The 17930-nt window shown below is 60.3% G+C and overlaps 2 protein-coding genes across 4 annotated transcripts; one reads left to right on the top strand and one right to left on the bottom strand.

The window, feature by feature from the left end:
* Positions 1 to 218: 218 nt before the first annotated feature.
* Positions 219 to 10263, bottom strand: LOC139679466 (testis-expressed protein 2-like). Of its 3 annotated transcripts, XM_071571239.1 has the most exons (13): positions 9636 to 10262; positions 6915 to 7074; positions 4532 to 5406; positions 4210 to 4410; positions 3829 to 4129; positions 3364 to 3578; positions 3028 to 3201; positions 2832 to 2931; positions 2546 to 2678; positions 2301 to 2438; positions 1851 to 2063; positions 1432 to 1552; positions 219 to 776 (listed from the first exon to the last, which is right to left on the bottom strand). In XM_071571239.1, the coding sequence occupies exons 3-13, from the start codon at positions 5393 to 5395 to the stop codon at positions 651 to 653; spliced, it is 2586 nt and encodes an 861-aa protein (XP_071427340.1). In that variant the 5' UTR covers positions 5396 to 5406; positions 6915 to 7074; positions 9636 to 10262; the 3' UTR covers positions 219 to 650. The 3 variants fall into 3 exon arrangements, with proteins under 3 accessions (XP_071427340.1, XP_071427338.1, XP_071427339.1); XM_071571237.1 differs by having other exon boundaries at positions 3028 to 3578; XM_071571238.1 differs by having other exon boundaries at positions 692 to 776; positions 1432 to 2063; positions 9636 to 10263.
* Positions 10249 to 13028, top strand: MSRB1 (methionine sulfoxide reductase B1). Its single transcript, XM_071571240.1, has 4 exons — positions 10249 to 10551; positions 11005 to 11147; positions 11244 to 11358; positions 11749 to 13028. The coding sequence occupies exons 1-4, from the start codon at positions 10497 to 10499 to the stop codon at positions 11778 to 11780; spliced, it is 345 nt and encodes a 114-aa protein (XP_071427341.1). The 5' UTR covers positions 10249 to 10496; the 3' UTR covers positions 11781 to 13028.
* Positions 13029 to 17930: the final 4902 nt, after the last annotated feature.

Raw genomic sequence — 17930 nt, 5'->3', positions numbered from 1 at the left:
TACTGGGAATACAGGGCATCCCCCTGAGCTGCCTGTGCCCAGCCTCCCTGATGGTCTCTCTCCTCTGCCTCTCACACACTCATCCAGACACAGTTTTGCTGAGCTGAAGGTACAACCTGTGGGATTTTTCCTGCTCAACCCTCCGATCCCAGCCGGAATCCTCAGCAGATGGGGGGATTTGTGGACAAGGAGATGGCTGCTAGGCAGGGCTGGGCAGCAATGGATTTATTGAGTTTGGACTCACTTCCCACCCATGCTTCCCTTGCAGTCCAGCTGCCTGTGGGGAGGGTGGGATGCCTTGGAGCTGTGACTTTTGGATCAGCCATGATCCCAACTCCTTTGGTGCAGAACCGGTCTGGGCGGCCTGCACCCTCTTTGGGAACCAGACAGTGGGAAGCCCAGCCTTCCACTGGTCCAGAGCTGCCTCCTTGACCAGGAGTCCTGGGAAGCTGGGGCATGAAGTTCCTGGGTCTCCAGGAGCTCCCTGTGCTGTGCCTGGCTCTGCCCTGAACATGTGCTTGCAGGATTTGAGGAGGAGGCTCATCTGCAGAAGCAGAGGATGAGGATGGATCCAGGCCCAGCCAGGCCCTGGCTGTCCCCATGTTCCAGCAAGGTCCCTGAGCTCTGTGCAGTGTCCCTGGGAATGTGCTTCAGAGCCTCTTGTCCCCCTTGGCTGGGGGTTCCTGGGGCAGCCCCACAGTGGGCGGCCAAGGATCCAGGCCGGAGCGCATGATGGGAATGATGAGATCATCCATGTTTGGCATCACCAAAATTTTCTGAAAGAGGAATCCAGAGTAACAGATTAGTGGGTTTGAACACCACTACCTGCCTGGGAGCACTTGCCTGCAGGTGGCTTGGCAGGAGCCACACTCAGGTCAGAGACAGGTCCTGGCTCCCACCCCCTCAGCAGCACCCAGGGGGCTCCCAGCTCTGGATATCACAGAGAGGACAAGCAGGAACAGTTTGTCTTGGCCCTGCCCACCTCTGTGGCTTCATGGGTGTTCATGGCAGAGGGCAAGGACCAGCACTTTGAAACCATCCACTAAATATCTGTGGGGACATTTCTGCTCTTTGACCAGAGGTCTCCAAGGTGAGAGGCTGAAAACAAACTCTTATGATGGAAAATCTCCCAAACCAGAGCAGATTCAGTCCTTCTGAGGGAGGGACTGGCTGACACCTCAAGTCTCCCCTGCTTGGGGTGGGGGTGCAAAAGGAGGGAAACCACCTTTCCTCAAGCACTGTCGTGCTCAGAGCACCAGTGCTGGAGCTGCTTATTGGGGTTCTGTTTCTTGACTGTCCAAAGCTGGACGGTCCAGACCAGACATTGGCTTTCTGTGGAGACAACTGGCCCAAACTGAGATTGATTATCCCTGATGGCAACAATGCCCAGGCCTCAGCAGGGTTTGCTGAGCCCTTCAGCAGCCCAGGCACCTGAAATTCGTGCTGCAGCTTCTTCTCAATCCACTCGGTGACGTGCAGGAATGTCACCTCCCTCTCGCCCAGCTTGGGGTGCACCTTCAGCTCCAGCTGGGGTGGCACTCGGAAGCTGTACCTGTGAGGGCACAGGAAAGAGGCAGAAAGCACCATGTCCCAGAGATGTGGCACAGCCCAGGCAGCCCCACTGCTGAATTTTAGGGAGGAGGTGGCAGCTCAGTGTCCACACACCCTGTCTTGGCCTGGGTGGAGAATCAGAGAAATGAGTCTGAGGCTTGTGGGTGCCCTTGGGAGAACAGCCCTGGGTTTTTGGTGCCCCAGATGATCCCAAAGCACCAAAACTGGCTCCCTGGAGCCACAGAGAGCAAGGGGAGCTGGAAGAAGGATGTGCATGTGAGGGGAAGGAGAGGTGGTACCAGACACGGTCCGTGGGTGGCGGGGGGATGTTCACAGCCAAGGTCCCTGCCAGCTCCTGCACCTCCACCGTCAGCAGCAGTGGCGTGTTGGAGACCTCCTCCATCTTCTTCTTGATGAACTCATTTTCTGTGGCCTTCTGGAAGTACTTGGACTTGGCAATCTTATCCACAAAGCGCAGAATCTTCCGGCTCGTGCTGTTGCCGCTGATGTGGCTAAAGTGAGGGGAGCCCCAGCTGAGCACAGGGTGAGATCCAGGGTCCTGCTGGGTTTTGGGGTCCCCCAGCCCTGTGCCAGGGCATCCCACAGGGACAGGAGCCCCTCTGAAGGGCTGCCACCACATGCTGTGTGTGCCCTCCCAGGGACACTGTCCCCACACCCTCGTGCTGGTGTAGCACCACTCCAGCACCTCCCTGTGCTCCCCATGGTGCGGACCCCCAGCACCCCCTTACCCCTCAGTGCCAGGTGGGGGGACCCGCTCCCCTGGGGCTCCCACAGGCTCTGCAACAGCAACATCTTCCTCTTCAGAGGAGCCGGCGCTGGACGACTCAGCATCGCTGTCTGCCAGCAGGATCAGCCGTGGCCTGGCCCTGCCAGTCCCCAGGAGCATCACAGGGTGCCCAGGGGCCAGCAGACACTCACCTGGCTCAGGCAGCAGGAGGAGGAGGATGAACCCCACCATGCACAGCCTCCTTACCCCTCTCCACCTGCCTCAGCTGGGCCACTCTCCTCTGCAGTGCTCTCCTTCCCCAGCTTGCTGAGGTTCATCTTTGTCTCCAGTGTCATCTGCAATGAGCCGCTGTAGGTGACCTCCATGTCCACCCAGAGCCCTGCCAGGGAGAGGGACAGGGGAACACCAGGTCAGCACCACAAGGGCAGAGCTGCTGGTGTGCCTGCCAAAATCCCTCTGCTTCAGGGAGCAGGCTGGCACCTCAGTGAAGCTGTTGTGGAGTCAGTCCTGGGGTCCCTGTGAGGGCTCTTACCTCGCTCATTGATGGTGGGGTTGGAGGCACTGAGGACCGAGGGGATGGACGTGCCCATGTCCAGCTCTGTCAGGGTCAGCTCATTCATGAAATATGGGAGCTGATGGAGGGAAACCCCGCAGGGACGGTCACTGCAGCCTGGCACCTGCTGTGGGGCCTTGGGGACAGGGCTCTCCCAGGTGCTCCTGCCTCTCACCTTGATCTTGCTCAGCTTCTTCTGGATCTTGTTGGACACTTGCTCTGCCCAGTACTGCTCGTGGAGGAAGTCCCAGAAGATGCGCCCGACCAGGGCGTTCATCCAGGCCATGCCCATCTCGCTGTGCCCACCCGTGTCCTCGCTGAGCTGGGCTGGCACAGGAGCCACTGGCCCCTGGAAGGAGGTGGCCCCATGAGCAGTGGGACGTGCTGTGCAGGCACTCTCCTGCTCCAGGGCTTGGCTGCTCAGGTCGTGGTGCAGGGTGGGAGGAGACAAACCACAGCCTGGCAGTGGCTTCATCAGTCCCACTCCCAGTGCTGGGTTTGTCTCACTCACCTTGGTGGGTGTGGGGCTGCCCAGAGCTCCATGGGATGGGCTCCGCTCTGGGCTGGCTGCTCCCTGTGCTGGCACGAATCGGGCCATGTAGGTGTTGTAATCCAGGTAAATCTCTTCCACACCTCCCGACAGATCCTTGGGTGGGACAGTGGAGGGAATGTCCTCGGTGCTCCCTCCACTGCTGCTGCCGCTGCTCTGTGGAGCCAGTCCCATGGCTGAGGATGCAGGAACATGGAATTCAAGAGTCATTTAGGTGGGAAAACCCCCTGATGTCATCAGGTCCAACTGTCCCCCCAGCACTGCCAAGGCCACTACCAGACCACGACCCCACAGGCACATCCACACAGTTTTTAAATTCCCCCATGCTCATTGGTGCCCACCAAGGGCTTTTCCTCTTGGCACATGTGCATCTCCCACCCAGATCAGTCCTGGCACAGAGCAGAAGCCATGATGGCCATGTCTCACCTGCCTTGGTGTCACCATGGCTGCTGGGTGTCCCACGGGAGGCTTGCACGAGGTGCTGGTACCACTCCTCCTTCTCCCGCCCTGTCCTCCCAAACAGGTACAGGCACCTCTCCCTGCAGTCCCCTGGGATGCCCTGCCCAGACACTGGCACCTTCTTTGTCCCCTCATCCCCCTGCAGCTCCGTGTCGTGCTCCTCACTGCTCCTGCCCTCGCCCTCGGCCGGCTCGGGGAGGAGGACACAGATGGGGTATTTCTTGTTCCACGTCCGCTTTCGGGCCAGGCTGGGGGGGCACAGGAAGACCTGCAGCACCAAGAGCAGGGGTCAGGCCAGGCCAGGCGTGGGGGTCCCCGTGGGAGGGCCCTGAGCACCACCAGGCTCACCTTGGCATCCGTCAGGTCGTAGCAGCGGTGGCTGACGAAGACGGTGTCGAGGATCTCCTCCTCGAAGGTGGCTCGGCGTGGGATGTTGCTCTTGGGGTAGGACAGCTTGAGGGTGGCCCCGTCCAGCACGGCGTGCACAGAGTGCGTGAGCGAGGGGTGGAAGAGCTCGGGGTCGTAGGTGTGCAGCTGGTTCATCCAGCCCTGGTGGAGGGAAGGGGGAGCTGGTGTTCCCCGCAGTGCCACGGGGGCAGGCAGCCTGTACCCACCCCACCATCTGCACCTGCAGCCCTGGGAGCCCCTCCAGCCCCCAGCCCTCTCCTACCTGGAGGTGGACGCTCTCCCGTGGCTCCCCCGGGAGCAGCTTGGGGCGCAGGCGGCCCCAGGGTCCCCGTGTGTCCGGCGGAGCCCTCGGCGCGAGGAGGAGGATGGCGAGGAAGCCGAGCACCAGCCCGCAGAGGAGCCCCAGGCAGAGGCCGGCGGCGTAGGGCGGCAGGGGCAGCACCAAGTAGCCGTAGGCGAGGAGGGCGATGCAGGCGAGGGCTCTGCCTGGTACCGTGCCCCCGGAACGCGCCGGCGGCGGCTCCTCGGGCGGTGGGGGCGGCGGTTCCGCATCCCGCTGGGCCACCTCCACCACCTGGATCACGTCCCCGTAGGAGCAGATCTCGTAGCGGCAGTTCAGGGTGGGCTCCCAGGGGGTCCAGTCCCGCACGCGGCGTCCCCCTCTGCCCGCCGGTGTCCCGGGGCTGCCCCCCGGGTCCTTGGCCCGGCCCGTGGGGCTGCTCTCCTCGGCCATGAGCCGGCTGAGGCGGCTGAGCGGCTCCTGCACGGCCTCGGACAGCCGCCGTCGCGTGTCCTCCAGCCTGGCATCGCGCAGCCGGAGCAGCGCGGCGCGGCTCTCGGACGGCGAGGTGCTGGGGGACGGCGGGGCCGTGCGGGACCGGGCCGGGCTCAGCCGGGGCTGCGGCGCCCGCGGGAGCTCTGCCAGGAGGATCCCCCCGGGCTGGGGGGACGGGGGACGCTTTGTATCCCCGTTCACGGTGGGAAGGAGCCCGCCAATGTCCTCCCTGGTGCCGGCGGGATGGGGCTTTGGGCTCTCGGTGTCCCCACGCCGAGGTGACCCCGGGGATGGTGCCAGGGCTGGAGAGGCGTCGGCCGCCAGCGCAGCCTGGTCTGCCATCGCTCGCATCGCCGGAGGCGCTGGTGGGGAAAGGAGGGGTCAGCTCAGCTCTGTGTCCCCCCCGGGCACAGCACGTTCCTACCCCACTCCTGCCTTCCCCACCAGCACCAACCAGGAGTGGGGTGACCCCAGGGACCCCATTACGATGGGCTGGGCGCCTTCCAGCCTGTGTCGGGATGCACTTGGGGCACACAGTTGTTTATGGCTCTCCCTGGGCCTCCCAGCAGGGGTGGGATGGAGGAGGCACCGTGAGATGAGCTCAGTGATGGTGTGTGGGATAAACCTCAGGCAGGCAATTAGCAATGGGGCTTCGGAGAACCCCAAACCACCAGCCAGAGCTGCAGCCAAGCGAGGGGGATTTTCCTGCACCAGGACGTTCTGTTGGTCCCAGTGCAAGAGCTGGGGCTGCAGGGAGGGATGCTGGGGCTGCAGGGAGGGATGCCAGGCCAGCAGTCAGGACTCCCTGACTCCTCTAAATGTTTCTGGCATAACACTGGTTTGGCTCCCACTTCAGGCACTGCATGAATCAAAATGGAGGCAGTCTGAGCTCCAGTCCCAGTGTGGGGATCTTCTGGGGCTCAGGAATCTCTGGTTTTACTGGAGAGGCACAAAAGTTTCCCTGACAAACTTTCTGTAGCCTTGGCCATGGCAAAGTGCTGTCCTGCCCCCACCAGCCACCATAATCCCTCACTGCTGCACTCCTTCCAAAGCCAAAGGCTGCCCCACTCCCAAGCTGTGCCCTCTCCGTGATTTTAGGAGGGAGGATGGATCTGCAGGATGGGCTCTGCAGAGCCCTTGCAGTGCTGAGCCAGCTCCCAGCGGGTCTGTGGGGTGCTCAGCCTCTGCCCCTGGCAGCACCCCTGTGGCAGGAGCAGGGATGCCATCCCAGGAACCCCGGGGCTGCCTCACACCCAGCACTGTGTTGCCCTGCATCTTCAAAGCTGCTCAGTGCCAGGAATTAATTACAGGCTGTGCTGCAGCTGCCTCCAGCCCCCTTTATATAATCTCACGTTCCTCAGCTCTTGCTTTTTGCTTCTGATTTACAGGAGCCACTTGTTAACCCCAAATCACCCACGGGCGATTGTCCCGGTGGTCCCAGCACCGGCAGAGACCCCGGCCATGGGCCGGTGCCATCCAGCCCATGGGCAGGGCTCTGGCAGTGCTGGCACCACTGGCAGCCCTGGCAGACAGAGTGGTCTGGGGCACCCAGCAAAGCACCAGAACAGCCAAACAAGGAGAGAGCAGAGGAAAATGAGTGATGGGGCTGGGCCTGAGAAGGGATTCAGTCCAGTGGAAAGTGTCTCTGTCCATGGTAGCGAGATGGCCTTTAATGTCACCTCCAAACCATTCCATGATTCTATGATTTTAAGGGATCCCTTCCCTGATCCTGCAGGGCTCTGCTCACCTTCCAGCCAGGCACAGCAGCCAGGACACCCCTTGCCCCTCATCATGCTGGTTTCCCACTGGCCCCATGCCATACCCATCCCCAGTATCCCCAGTACCGCCCATCACCCTCGGCTGTTCCTACCAGATCGCCCCAGGGCTGGTCCTTGGTGGGTCCTGCCTGGCCCCTGCTCCCCGTGCCCGCCGGGTCAGGGGCACAGCAGCTGCCCTGGGCTGGGCTCAGAGCTCCCCTCCACCGCGGCCGGCTCTGCTCCCACTGCTCCCGTACTCGTAGGTTTCAAAAGCTAAAAAAAAAAAGGAAAAAAAAAAGAAGTCTGTTTCCTGAGAGACCATTAGCACGGTGGAAGACGGAGATAAGAATAGCCTGGGCTTGTATGGGAGTTCTCCTCTAGCAGGGACAGCCAGGCTGCTGCAACAGCCACCTCTGGGGATGGGGTGCTGGGAGGGTGGGGGCACCAGGGCTGGGCCACCAGCACCCCGGCACAGAGGGTACACATCGAGGAGCCCCAGGGGAGGCTCTGCTGCTGGCTCAGACTTCAGAGAGCAAATACTGAGAGCAGAGGTGCCCCAGCACAAACCCATCTCCCAGCCCAGAGCTTTGTCCCCAGATTGAGGCTGTGCCGGATAGGGGGAATCTTGTTGGTCTTTACAGGATAAATTGGACAGGATGGTCCTGGCAAGTGCTTTCATCAAGCTCTAGGGGCAGCTGGGTGGGCTTGGCTGGGTGGTGGGGAGATGGGGATGATGGTGACTTTGGAGATGTCAGCAAACAGCTCTCAGAGGGTGTTCCCACAGCTCTGGTGGTACCTGTGCTGTGTTGGATGTTCCATTGAGGAGAGGTGCTTGGGACATCCAGCCCAGGACAACTCTGCAGGGCAGGGACACAAGGCCCCCAGTGACTGTGTCCCACCTTGGTGCAATTGGAAACACTGAAGCCACAACCATCAGCAAATGTCTCTGCTGGGTTCCAGCTCTGAAACTCAGCTCGCTGTTCTCAGCTCTGGTTCACACACGGGGATTTGACATGGCACAGAGAAAATCTGTGGCCCAGCTTGTGATGGTGTCTTGGAGTGTCTCCTGCCAGAACCCTCCCTTCACATGCCCCAGGAGCAGGAGCTGGCACAGCATGGCACAGGGGGATGCTCCCTGGTCACCAACCCATCAGTGCCCACTTGCTCCCAGGGTGGGCACTGCCCACCCGGTGTTTGCTTTGGTTGTCAAATCAGGGAGAGTTAATTGAAACATTACTTTCCCTCAGCCCTCAGGTTAATTAGGGTGGCAGTGGCTTCCCTCAGCCAGCCAAAGGAGCTGGAAATCCCTCTCTAATTATCTCCACAAAAGCCTGGGACAGAAGTGGCTGCTGTGGCTGTGCCACTGCCCCTGGAGCACTCCATGTTATCCCGAGAGCAAAGAGTGCTGGACTTTGCTGCAGCCTTAGGATGTCACTTTGGGCATGGCCTGGGCGGTGTGGGGTCCCAGCTCTGTCCTCTGCTCCCACTTCCACATCTCATCGCTCCTTCTCAGGGGGGTTACTGGAGTGGGTTTCATGCTGCTGGGGGAGCCACATGCTGGGCAGGTTTTGGCAGTGCAGGAATGGCTCCAGAGGGATTCTGAGGGCCAGCCAGCCCCAGGACCCACTCCCAAAGCCTCTCCACCACCCTGTGCATCCCAGGGCTTGAGCCCAGTCCTGCCTCTCCATGGACTTTGCTTTGCTCCCACGTCTCAACCATTCCCTTTCTCTGCTCGTTGTTTCCAAGACCTTCACATCCCTCATGGGAGCTCAGCCCTGGGGAAGGATCCAGCCTGTTCCCATATCGATCTCATTTGCACCAGCACAGCTTCACCACGGGAATTTGGGTGAGCAGCAGGTATTGGATGGACTGTGCTGACGAGACCCAGGTCCTGGCAGCTGCTGCAGCTCCTTCCACCGGCTGGAAATCCCGAAGGTGTGTAGGGCTCTGGAGTCTGTCTGAAGCTTCTCCTGACATCCTTCTCCTCTGATCTCGGTGGATCTTACGGGAGGTGCTTTCAGCAATCGCATCACCCGCTGGGAGAGCGGTGACACGGCACATTCCCGGCTCCCTGTGCCCCGCGGGGCAGCGGCAGAGCCCCTTCCTCCCCCTGCCCAGGCTCCTGCCACGAGTCATCAATCCCCGGGGCTGGAGCGGGAGCTGAGCCGGCCCGAGATAAAGCCTGACCTAATTCAAAGCGGCAGCACCCAGCGGGCAGGAGCCCCGCCGGCCCCGTCCCCTCGCGGGGGTCCCGCAGCCCCCGGGGAGCTCCCGGCCCATGGATGTGTCCGTTGGCATCAGGGAATGGGGATCCATCCAAGCGCATCACTGCGGCCGCAGGGCAGCAGGGACAGACCTCGGCTCGTGCCCAAGGGGCGCCAAAATTTTTCCTCTTGTGCCAAGAAGGTGCCATGTCCATGACAGCCCAAGCCCGAAGATTCATCCGAGGTCTCTTGGATGAACTAGGGAAGAAGGGACTTGCGGTGCTGATTTTTGGAAGGAGAAAGAAGCTGCAGTAGCTCATCCCCTCCAGAACCTGCCAAGGTTCACCTTCAAAGCCCTCACCTTGGCACACACCGAGCTGCTGCCTCCACCTTTCCAGGACCCCCCACGCCCGCAGCGCGCCCGGTCAGAGCCCGCATCCCTCCGGCTCTGCTCCCCCTGGGCGGTGGGACGGGGGGGTCCCCGCTGAGCCTGAGTCCGCACCCATCCCTGCAGCCCTGGGGGTGCCTGGGGGGACTCCCAGTCCCGACCACCACCAACCCACCGCCCTGCTGGGGAAACTGGGGCTGCCCCGGCCCCGCCGCCCGCCCCGGGCCCCGCAGCGCCGGTACCTGCGGCAGGCGGGGGGGCCGGGGAGGGTCGGTCCGTCCCGGTGATGGAAAGGACGAGCAAAGCCGGGGAGATGGACTGGTCCCAGTGCCGGCGGAGGATAACAGGGGGGTCAGTCCCGGTGCCGGGAGGGGGACCGGCCCCTTGGCGGGGACGAAGAGCCGGTGCCGGTGCCAGCGCCAGTGACGGTGCCGGTGTCGGTGCCAGTGATGGTGCCGGCGCTGATGGAGGCCGGCCGGTCCTGGTGCCGGGATCCAAGGACTGATGCCGGTGCCGGTATTGCAGGGCCGGAGCCGGTGCCGGTTGCGGTGCCGGTGGTCCCGGCGGCAGAGAGCCGGTGCCCACTGCCGGGTGAGGATGCTCAGCGCCGGGTGCGGGTTTCCAGTGCCGGGTGCGATGTCCAGTGCCGGGTGCGGGTGTCCAGTGCGGGTTTCCAGTGCCGGGTGCGGATTTCCAGTGCCGGGTGAGGATGCCCAGTGCCGGGTGCGGTGCTCAGTGCGGAGCTGGCGCCCGCGCCGCTCCCGCCGGCGGGGCCGGAGCACCCGCAGCCCCGTGTGCCGGCCCCGCGCTCCGCCCCCCGCTCCGCCCCGCGCCTGCCGGGGCTCCCCCCGTGTCCTCCCCGCACCACCGGGGACCCGGACCGGGGGTGCGCAAGGTGGGAGGTGCGAGCGGGTACCCCCCGTGTACCGGGACCCCCCTCCCCCGTGTACCGCCACCCCGTCCCGGTAATAGGACCACCCCCCGGTACCGGGACCCCCCTCCGGTGCGGGCGGGGGGCGTGTCCGGGGCGTGCCCGTGTCCGTGCGCTGTCGGAAGAGGCGCGGCCGGGCGGGCGGAACGGGCCCGGGGCGGCGGGCGCAGCCATGTCCTTCTGCTCCTTCCTGGGCGGAGAGGTGTTCAAGGACCATTTCCAGCCGGGTGAGGAGCTGCGGGGGGCTCCGCGCGGGGGTTCGGGGGTCACCCGGGGGGGCGGAACCCGCCGTGGGCAGTGGTTTTTGGGGGGAGGTTGGGGATGGGGGTGTCCTTCTGCGGAGCATCCTCCACCCGTGGGGACCGGGCTGGGGGTCCTCCCACAGGGGCCACTGTTGGGGGATCCCCGCGATTGGGAGGGGGATGCCTCCCATGGTGAGGGGGGTCCTGAGAGGGGCTGGGGGTTCGATCGCTGTGGGGACCCCTCGGGCTGCGGGAACTCCAATGGGGAGTGCGGTTCTGCCGCCTCCACCCCCTGCCTGGCGCGGGGGGTCCCCGCGGGTCCGGCAGCAGCCGCTGGCACCGACCCACGCGGCCAAAGTCCCCCGCGGGTGTCCCGTGTCCCCGCGCTCACGTGTCCCCCCGCCGTGCCCGCTGACGCCTCTGCCGCCTCCCCCGCAGGCATCTACGTGTGTGCCAAGTGTGGCCATGAGCTGTTCTCCAGCCGCGCCAAGTACGAGCACTCGTCGCCCTGGCCGGCCTTCACCGAGACCCTGCGCGGGGACAGCGTGGCCAAGCGCGAGGAGCGCCCGGGAGCGCTCAAGGTGCCCCTTCCCAAACCCTCGGCGTGCGCAGCAAACCCCCCGCGGGCCCGTTCGCCGGGACCCCCATCGCTGCCAACCCTCTCCCTGCTTTTCCAGGTATCTTGCGGCAAGTGCGGCAACGGGCTGGGCCACGAATTCCTCAACGATGGCCCGAAGCGGGGCCAGTCCCGCTTCTGAATATTCAGCAGCTCGCTGAAGTTCGTCCCGAAAGGTACCGGCTGGGCTTGGCGGCTGCTCCGCCCGCGGACTTGTTTTGGGGAGCTGTGATAGCGGGGCAGGGCTGGCTGTGCTGATAAGCCAAGGAGCTGCCTCGGAGTCCTAAATCAATCTCAGTGTGCTCAGCTGCGACTGGGTGGGACTGGAGCTGCTGGATGGGACTGGAGCTGCTGGATGGGACTGGAGCTGCTGGATGGGACTGGAGCTCCTGGATGGGACTGGAGCTCCTGGATGGGACTGGAGCTCCTGGATGGGACTGGAGCTGCTGGATGGGACTGGAGCTCCTGGCTGTGACCACGGGGCTCTGTGGATCCGAGGGGCAGCTCAGTGTTGGGGGGTTTCTGCTGGGGGTGCAAAGCCCTGATTGTTGTTCCCCATCTTTTAGGTAAAGCTGACAAGGACCTGAAGGAGAAGTAAGCGAGCTGCTCCCCCTGGCACTCTGTCCTGGGCTGATCCTGCCTTCACACCTTGGGGTGCACCATCCTAACAAGAGGAACCCTAAGGAAGCTCCTGGTTTCCCTGTCTCAGTTCCCTGCTGGTTTCCTTGTCCCGGTTCCCCCCTCATTTCCTTGTCCCTGTTCCCTCCTGGTTTCTCTGGTCTATTCTGACTCAGGATCCCAGGAGGCACCTGGGGGAGGTGAGGGGAAAATGGGGTTGCTGAATCTCTGTGTGCTGGGTGGAGGGTTGTGTGACCTGAGGGTGTTTCACAGGGATTGGGGTGATACAAACCCCACAGCTCTTCATTTTCCCCACCCTTCCCCACTCCTGACCCATCTGTGCTCTCCAGCATCCTCCCGTCTGCCAGGAGCAGAGTCCTTTGGGTTTTGTCCATCCTGGGAATGCCTGTGCCTGTTTGCTGAGCTCTGGGGAGGGTTTGCTGCTGACTCCAGCCAAGTCAGGACACTCTCCAGAGCACAGCCAGGCCCTGATGCAATCCAGAGGTCCTGCACTGGCACTGCCAGGGAGCCTCACTGGATTAGCCGGGGTCAGAGTCTGGGTTAATCCCTGGTGCTATTCTGGGCTGGGATCATGGTATGAATTGCCCCATATAAACCCTCCCAGGGTGCTGGGGCAAGGATGTTGGATGATCCCACTGGGCAGCCTCCAGGTGTTTTCCCCCTCTGCCCACCTTGCACACAACTGAGACGGTTCTAGATCCATGTCCTCGGTTCTGCCTTGGCCTTACAGCAGATTTCTCACTGTGCAATAAATTCCAGTGGCACTCGGGTTCCTCCTGGCTGTGCCCTGGTGGGAGGGAATGCCAGGGTTGGGCTCACTTGGCACAGCTCAGGCTTCAGGAACCACGTCTGTGCTGCCTCAGTGCTCCAAAGGGCTGTCACACTGACCTCTCCTTAATTCAGCATCTGATTTGTGGCCTTCCCTCCCTGTCCCAGAAACCAAATCCTCTGGAATCAATGAACAAGGATGTTTGAAGATGGGAAAAGCTTTTGCTGACCCGGGGGGGGTTCAGGCCTGCAGTGCCAGTGCCATTCTGGTGCACCTGCACTCAGGGACATGTTGGAGGGGTTTCTCTCCGTGTGTTTTGTCTCAATCCCACGGTTCTGAGGGCACCAGTAAAAGCTTGGCACACCAGTTCATTACCTTGAGCTCACTGCTGGTCTTGTACCTCTTTCCATACTGAAAATAAAGCACTGATTCACTGTGTTGGAGTGTCAGTCACTCTGGGAGTGACATCCTGGGGCCTCTCTGGGGCTCCTGCTCTGCTTGGGGGTTGCAGGGATAGGGAGGCTCAGGAGGTGGGGGATGTGTGTAGTCTTACCCTGGATCTGCTCCCATTATCCCACATTTTGCATGGGAAAGGGGGATGCTGATGCACTGGAGGCCTCTGGACATTGCTGGGGTCAAAGCTTCACTGGGGAATGTTTCCTTTTTGCTCCTGTTAGCACTTTTGCCCAAATGCAGCTGGTTTTGGCTTGTTTCAGTGTGTTCTTGGTTCCTGCTGGGCTGGCAGGATTTTCTGGGCAGAGGGAGCTGAGGTTTAGCAGTGTCTCATCAGAATTTCCCTGCAAAAAGCTGCCTGTGAGATCCCTCTGTCTTGCAAGGGGCTCTTCCCCCCATGGGAGCTGCAAACCAGGATCCTGGACCCTGGGGATGAGCTGGGCTTGGCCAGATTCCAGCTCCCTCCTCCAAGGGGGTGAAGTCCACGCTGGAACAGAGGAGCCAGCACCTTGTCTCCCTCCATTGTCCTCACCTTGGGTCAGTCTCCAGCTCTAATTCCTCACCAGGATCCAGCCTGAAGGTTCAAGCTGCTTTTTGACCAACTCATCCTGGGATCTTGGGGAGAAACTGCCCTGTGAGGGTGGGGAGACCCTGACATGGCTTGCCCAGAGGATCTGTGGCTGCCCCATCCTTGGAAGTGTTTGGATGGGGCTTGGAACAACCAGGGATAGTGGAAGGTGTCCCTGCCTATGGCAGGGAGTGGAACTGAATGGGCTTTAGGTCCCTTTCAAGCCAAACCATTCCAGGATTCCCACTGGACTGGCAACCTCCGGAGCACAGGAGTGTGTGGAAGGAAGGGATTTTGGGAGTGGTTTCCCCTGAGACGCTGATGATGAGGCAGCAGAGATTCCTCCCAGTTCTGGTGTGCCCTGCAGCTCCTGGCACGGGGAATCCAGCCGGAATTCCACACTGCCCTGCAGCTCCTGGCACGGGGGATCCAGCCGGGATTCCACACTGCCCTGCAGCTCCTGGCACGGGGGATCCAGCCGGGATTCCACACTGCCCTGCAGCTCCTGGCACGGGGGATCCAGCCGGGATTCCACACTGCCCTGCAGCTCCTGGCACGGGGGATCCAGCCGGGATTCCACACTGCCCTGCAGCTCCTGGCACGGGGAATCCAGCCGGGATTCCACACTGCCCTGCAGTTCGTGGATGCAGCACGGGAGGGTGCCAGTGCCTTTCCCAACCCTTCCCGGGGCGCCGCAGCGAGGGAAGGAGGAGGCTGCGGTGGGATCCTGTGCATCCACCCTTGCAGCACAGGAAGGGAAAATACCCGCAGCCAAAGCCCCTCAGGAGGGTTCCAATAGAGATGGGACATTTTCCTGGAAATCTGGCTGAAAATGGGATTTTAGCAGGGATATTAAACACCTGAGGGTGGAATGCTCCAGGCAGGCAGCACCTGGTACTGAAAAAGCAGAATGTGACCCTGCAGGGAAAATCCCATCCCACCTGATTTTGCAGGAACATTTTAAAGACCTCAGGCTGGAGGGCTCCAGGCAGCTCATGGTGCTGAGGATGGAGGAGATGATTCTACAGGGAATATTCCATCCCATTTCATCCCATTTTGGCAGGGACATTAAAGACCTGAGAGTGGACAGCTCCAGACAGCACGTGGTGCTGAGAATTCAGGGTGCAATCCTGCAGGACAGATCCCATCCCATGCCATCCCATGCCATCCCATGCCATCCCATGCCATCCCATGCCATGCCATCCCATCCCATCCCATCCCATCCCATCCCATCCCATGCCATCCCATCCCATGCCATCCCATGCCACGCCATCCCATGCCATCCCATCCCATCCCATCCCATCCCATCCCATCCCATCCCATCCCATCCCATCCCATCCCATCCCATGCCATCCCATCCCATCCCATCCCATCCCATCCCATCCCATCCCATCCTCCATCACCCTCAGCCACCCCACACACCCACAGGTCCTTCACCCTCCCCAGGGTGCTCAGGGCACTGGGAACTGGCTCTTCCCATCCCTTCCCTCCCTCCATGGCCTGGGCATTCCCTCTGCCAGCTCTCCCCTCATTCAATTATTACTCTAATGACAATTCAGGATTTTGCTTAGTTGGAGCAGCTCAGCTTTAACACACAAATTGAATTATGTTTCCAGGCCGACACAACTTCCCTGGTTGTTTGAAAACCCATTCATTTCCTCCCCTGTAGCCTCCAGCTGACCTTCCCTGTTGGATCTTGCCGTTCTTTATCCGTGTGCCATGCACAGGACCTGCCCCTGACCCTGCTCGGGATGGCTCCAGCCACCGGCACAGCAACCAGAGCCCGCCCCGAGTTCCATTAATTCTCCTCATAAAGAGGACAAGCCCTACAGAAATTGTGTTATGCAGGGAAAAGGAAAAGGACCCGGAGGCGCTCGGAAACTCCAATTACCTCCATTCCTTGGGGCCAGCGCTGGCTGCTCCCCCTCCTGCTTTTCCCTGGAATTCTCACTCCTGTTCCCAGTGCCTGCCCGGCCTCTCGGGGGGGGGGGGGGGGGGGGGTCCTTCTATATATTTGTGGAATTTTATTTAATTTTACCCTTTGATCCACAGTTTTTCCCACTCCAGCTGTGCCAGTCATGGTGACCCAGCAAGGGCAGGGGGATGTGAACACCCCAGGTGACCCCAAAGCCCAAACTCCAAAAGCCCAAGACCTCAAAGCAGCAGTTTTTGAGGTTACACATTGGGATACCCCTTGGGACATGGAGCACAGACTGATTTGGGGTGCTCTGGAACAGTCAGTCCTGGGAAACAGGTGTATTTATCCCAAGTTGTCCAAGGTCCCATCCTGGTGATGGGCTCTGGAGGATCAGTTTGCTTGAAAGGGTTTATTTGAGTTCCCTTTGGGGCTGTGAAAACGCAGGTTTTGTGTTAATTACAGAAAGTAATGTGATGGCAATTAAAAAAATCCCACCCCATCATGATTTCCTGTAATGTGGGGGTTGGCAGGAGTTGCCTCTCCATCCCCTCCCTGCTCCATCCCAGCCATCTCACCTGTCCCAGGGCACTTCCAGCTACAGCTGGAGAAAATTAAAGGCTTATTCCACTTCATTCACCAATAACTTCATCCCTGCCTGTGCCAACTCCCCCCCCTGAGCTGCCACTCGCTGGGCACTCGCTGATCCCTCCCTGGGGTTTGGTTAATCCGACTCAACCTCCCAGAGCCACGAGGTGGGGAAATTTGTTTTCGGTTTATCGTGTGTGTTAATTAGGGAGATAATGACTGGAAACATCCAGAACGAGTCTGAGCACGCCGGAAAAATATTTAGCCCGAGGAAAATTTTAATCTGGGGTGTTTTTTTTTCCCTTCCCTGGCTGTTGAGATCTGACTTTTTAAGGCAATTAGTGAGGGTTTAGTTGTTAATCAGTCAGACCTTGCTTTGGGGTCTTATCTCACACTCCCAAGTGAGCATCGTGTCTAATCAGGAGCTTCATTTGTGATGTGGGAAATACCTGGCCCAGCCTGGTGCAGGCGTGTCCTGAGCTCGGCACAGGCTGCACCAGGACGTGACATGGGAGGTTTGGATTCGATATTAGGAACATTTGCTCATGGAAAGGGTTGTAACACACTGGAACAGTCTGTCCAGGGCACTGGTGGAGTCACCAACCCTGGGAGTGTTCAAAAGACGTGTGGATGTGGCACTTAAGGACATGGTTTAGTGGTGCTGGTCGATGGTTGGACTGGATGTTCTTAAAGATTCTGTGACTCTGTGCCTTAAGAACCATGTTCACCATGGGCTTCATCCCCATCCCAAGAGCATCCCAAATTTTTGAGGCTGACTTCCCTGCACTGGTCCCTCAGACTGTGCCCAGGGTGGGAACCTTATCCCATGCCATGGGTACAGATGGAGCTGGTGCCAGACCCTGAAATGGCAGTGCCAGGGTGGGGATGCCACAGCACTCCTGCCCTCCCCATGCCCCAGTGTGGAGCTGGGTGAACCATCCCAAAACTCATCACCCCCGTGGCACTGGGGACAGGGGCCACCAGGCAAGGGTGCTCTGGGTGTGCCAGCACCATCCCAGTCCAGTGCCAGCATCAGACCAGCTTTGCCAGCATTGGCCTGGCACTGTGAGCATCAGTCTAGCCTTGTGCCAGCACCATCCCAGCCCTGCCAGGATCATCCCAGCCCTGCCAGCATCATCCCAGCCCTGCCAGCATCATCCCAGCCCTGCCAGCACCATCTCAGCTCTCCCAGCATTGGCCCAGCCCCGCACAAGCACTGATCCAGTCCTGGAAACGTTGGCCCAACCCTCTCAGCACCAGTCCAGCCCTGTCCCACCATCATTCCAGCCCTGTGAGCTTCAGTCCAGCCCTGTGGCTGCTCCTGTGACCACCCCAAGCCCCCCGTGGTGGAGGAGATGCCCGGCTGGGACTCTCTCCCCATAATCCTTGTGCCTTGTGCTTTAAAACAATACACTTTACTGTCTACAATAATGATTTGTTGCTTGTAAAACCAACTAGATTAACTACAGTTTAGCCTCCTGGTTTCATGTCTTATCATGTTTCATCTCACACAAAAGACATTTACGGTCTATTTTCAACTTCAAAGCAAATGCTTCTTGCGTGAGCATTAAGGCAGAGGCAAATATTTAAGCAGAACCTGTATGGAATTAGTGTCTCTTGATGTTCCCTGCTGAGTGAGGATGGATGGCTGCCCCAAAAGGCAGGTTTTTCCTATTGTTTTAAGCACCAGTGATTAATATTTCATGTTCCCACTGTAATAGATTTGCTGGCTGGCACTGGCCTGCCCCGACAGTGCTTTCTTCATGTCTTACATGTCCAGCTTTTGTGCACTTGGATATAGGGAGTGTGACTCTTG

Source organism: Pithys albifrons, chromosome 16 (genome assembly GCF_047495875.1).
Source record: "Pithys albifrons albifrons isolate INPA30051 chromosome 16, PitAlb_v1, whole genome shotgun sequence".
In the NCBI taxonomy this organism is placed as follows: Eukaryota; Metazoa; Chordata; class Aves; order Passeriformes; family Thamnophilidae; genus Pithys; species Pithys albifrons.
Note: the sequence above shows the minus strand (reverse complement) of the source record. Positions and strands in the feature narration are given on the sequence as shown.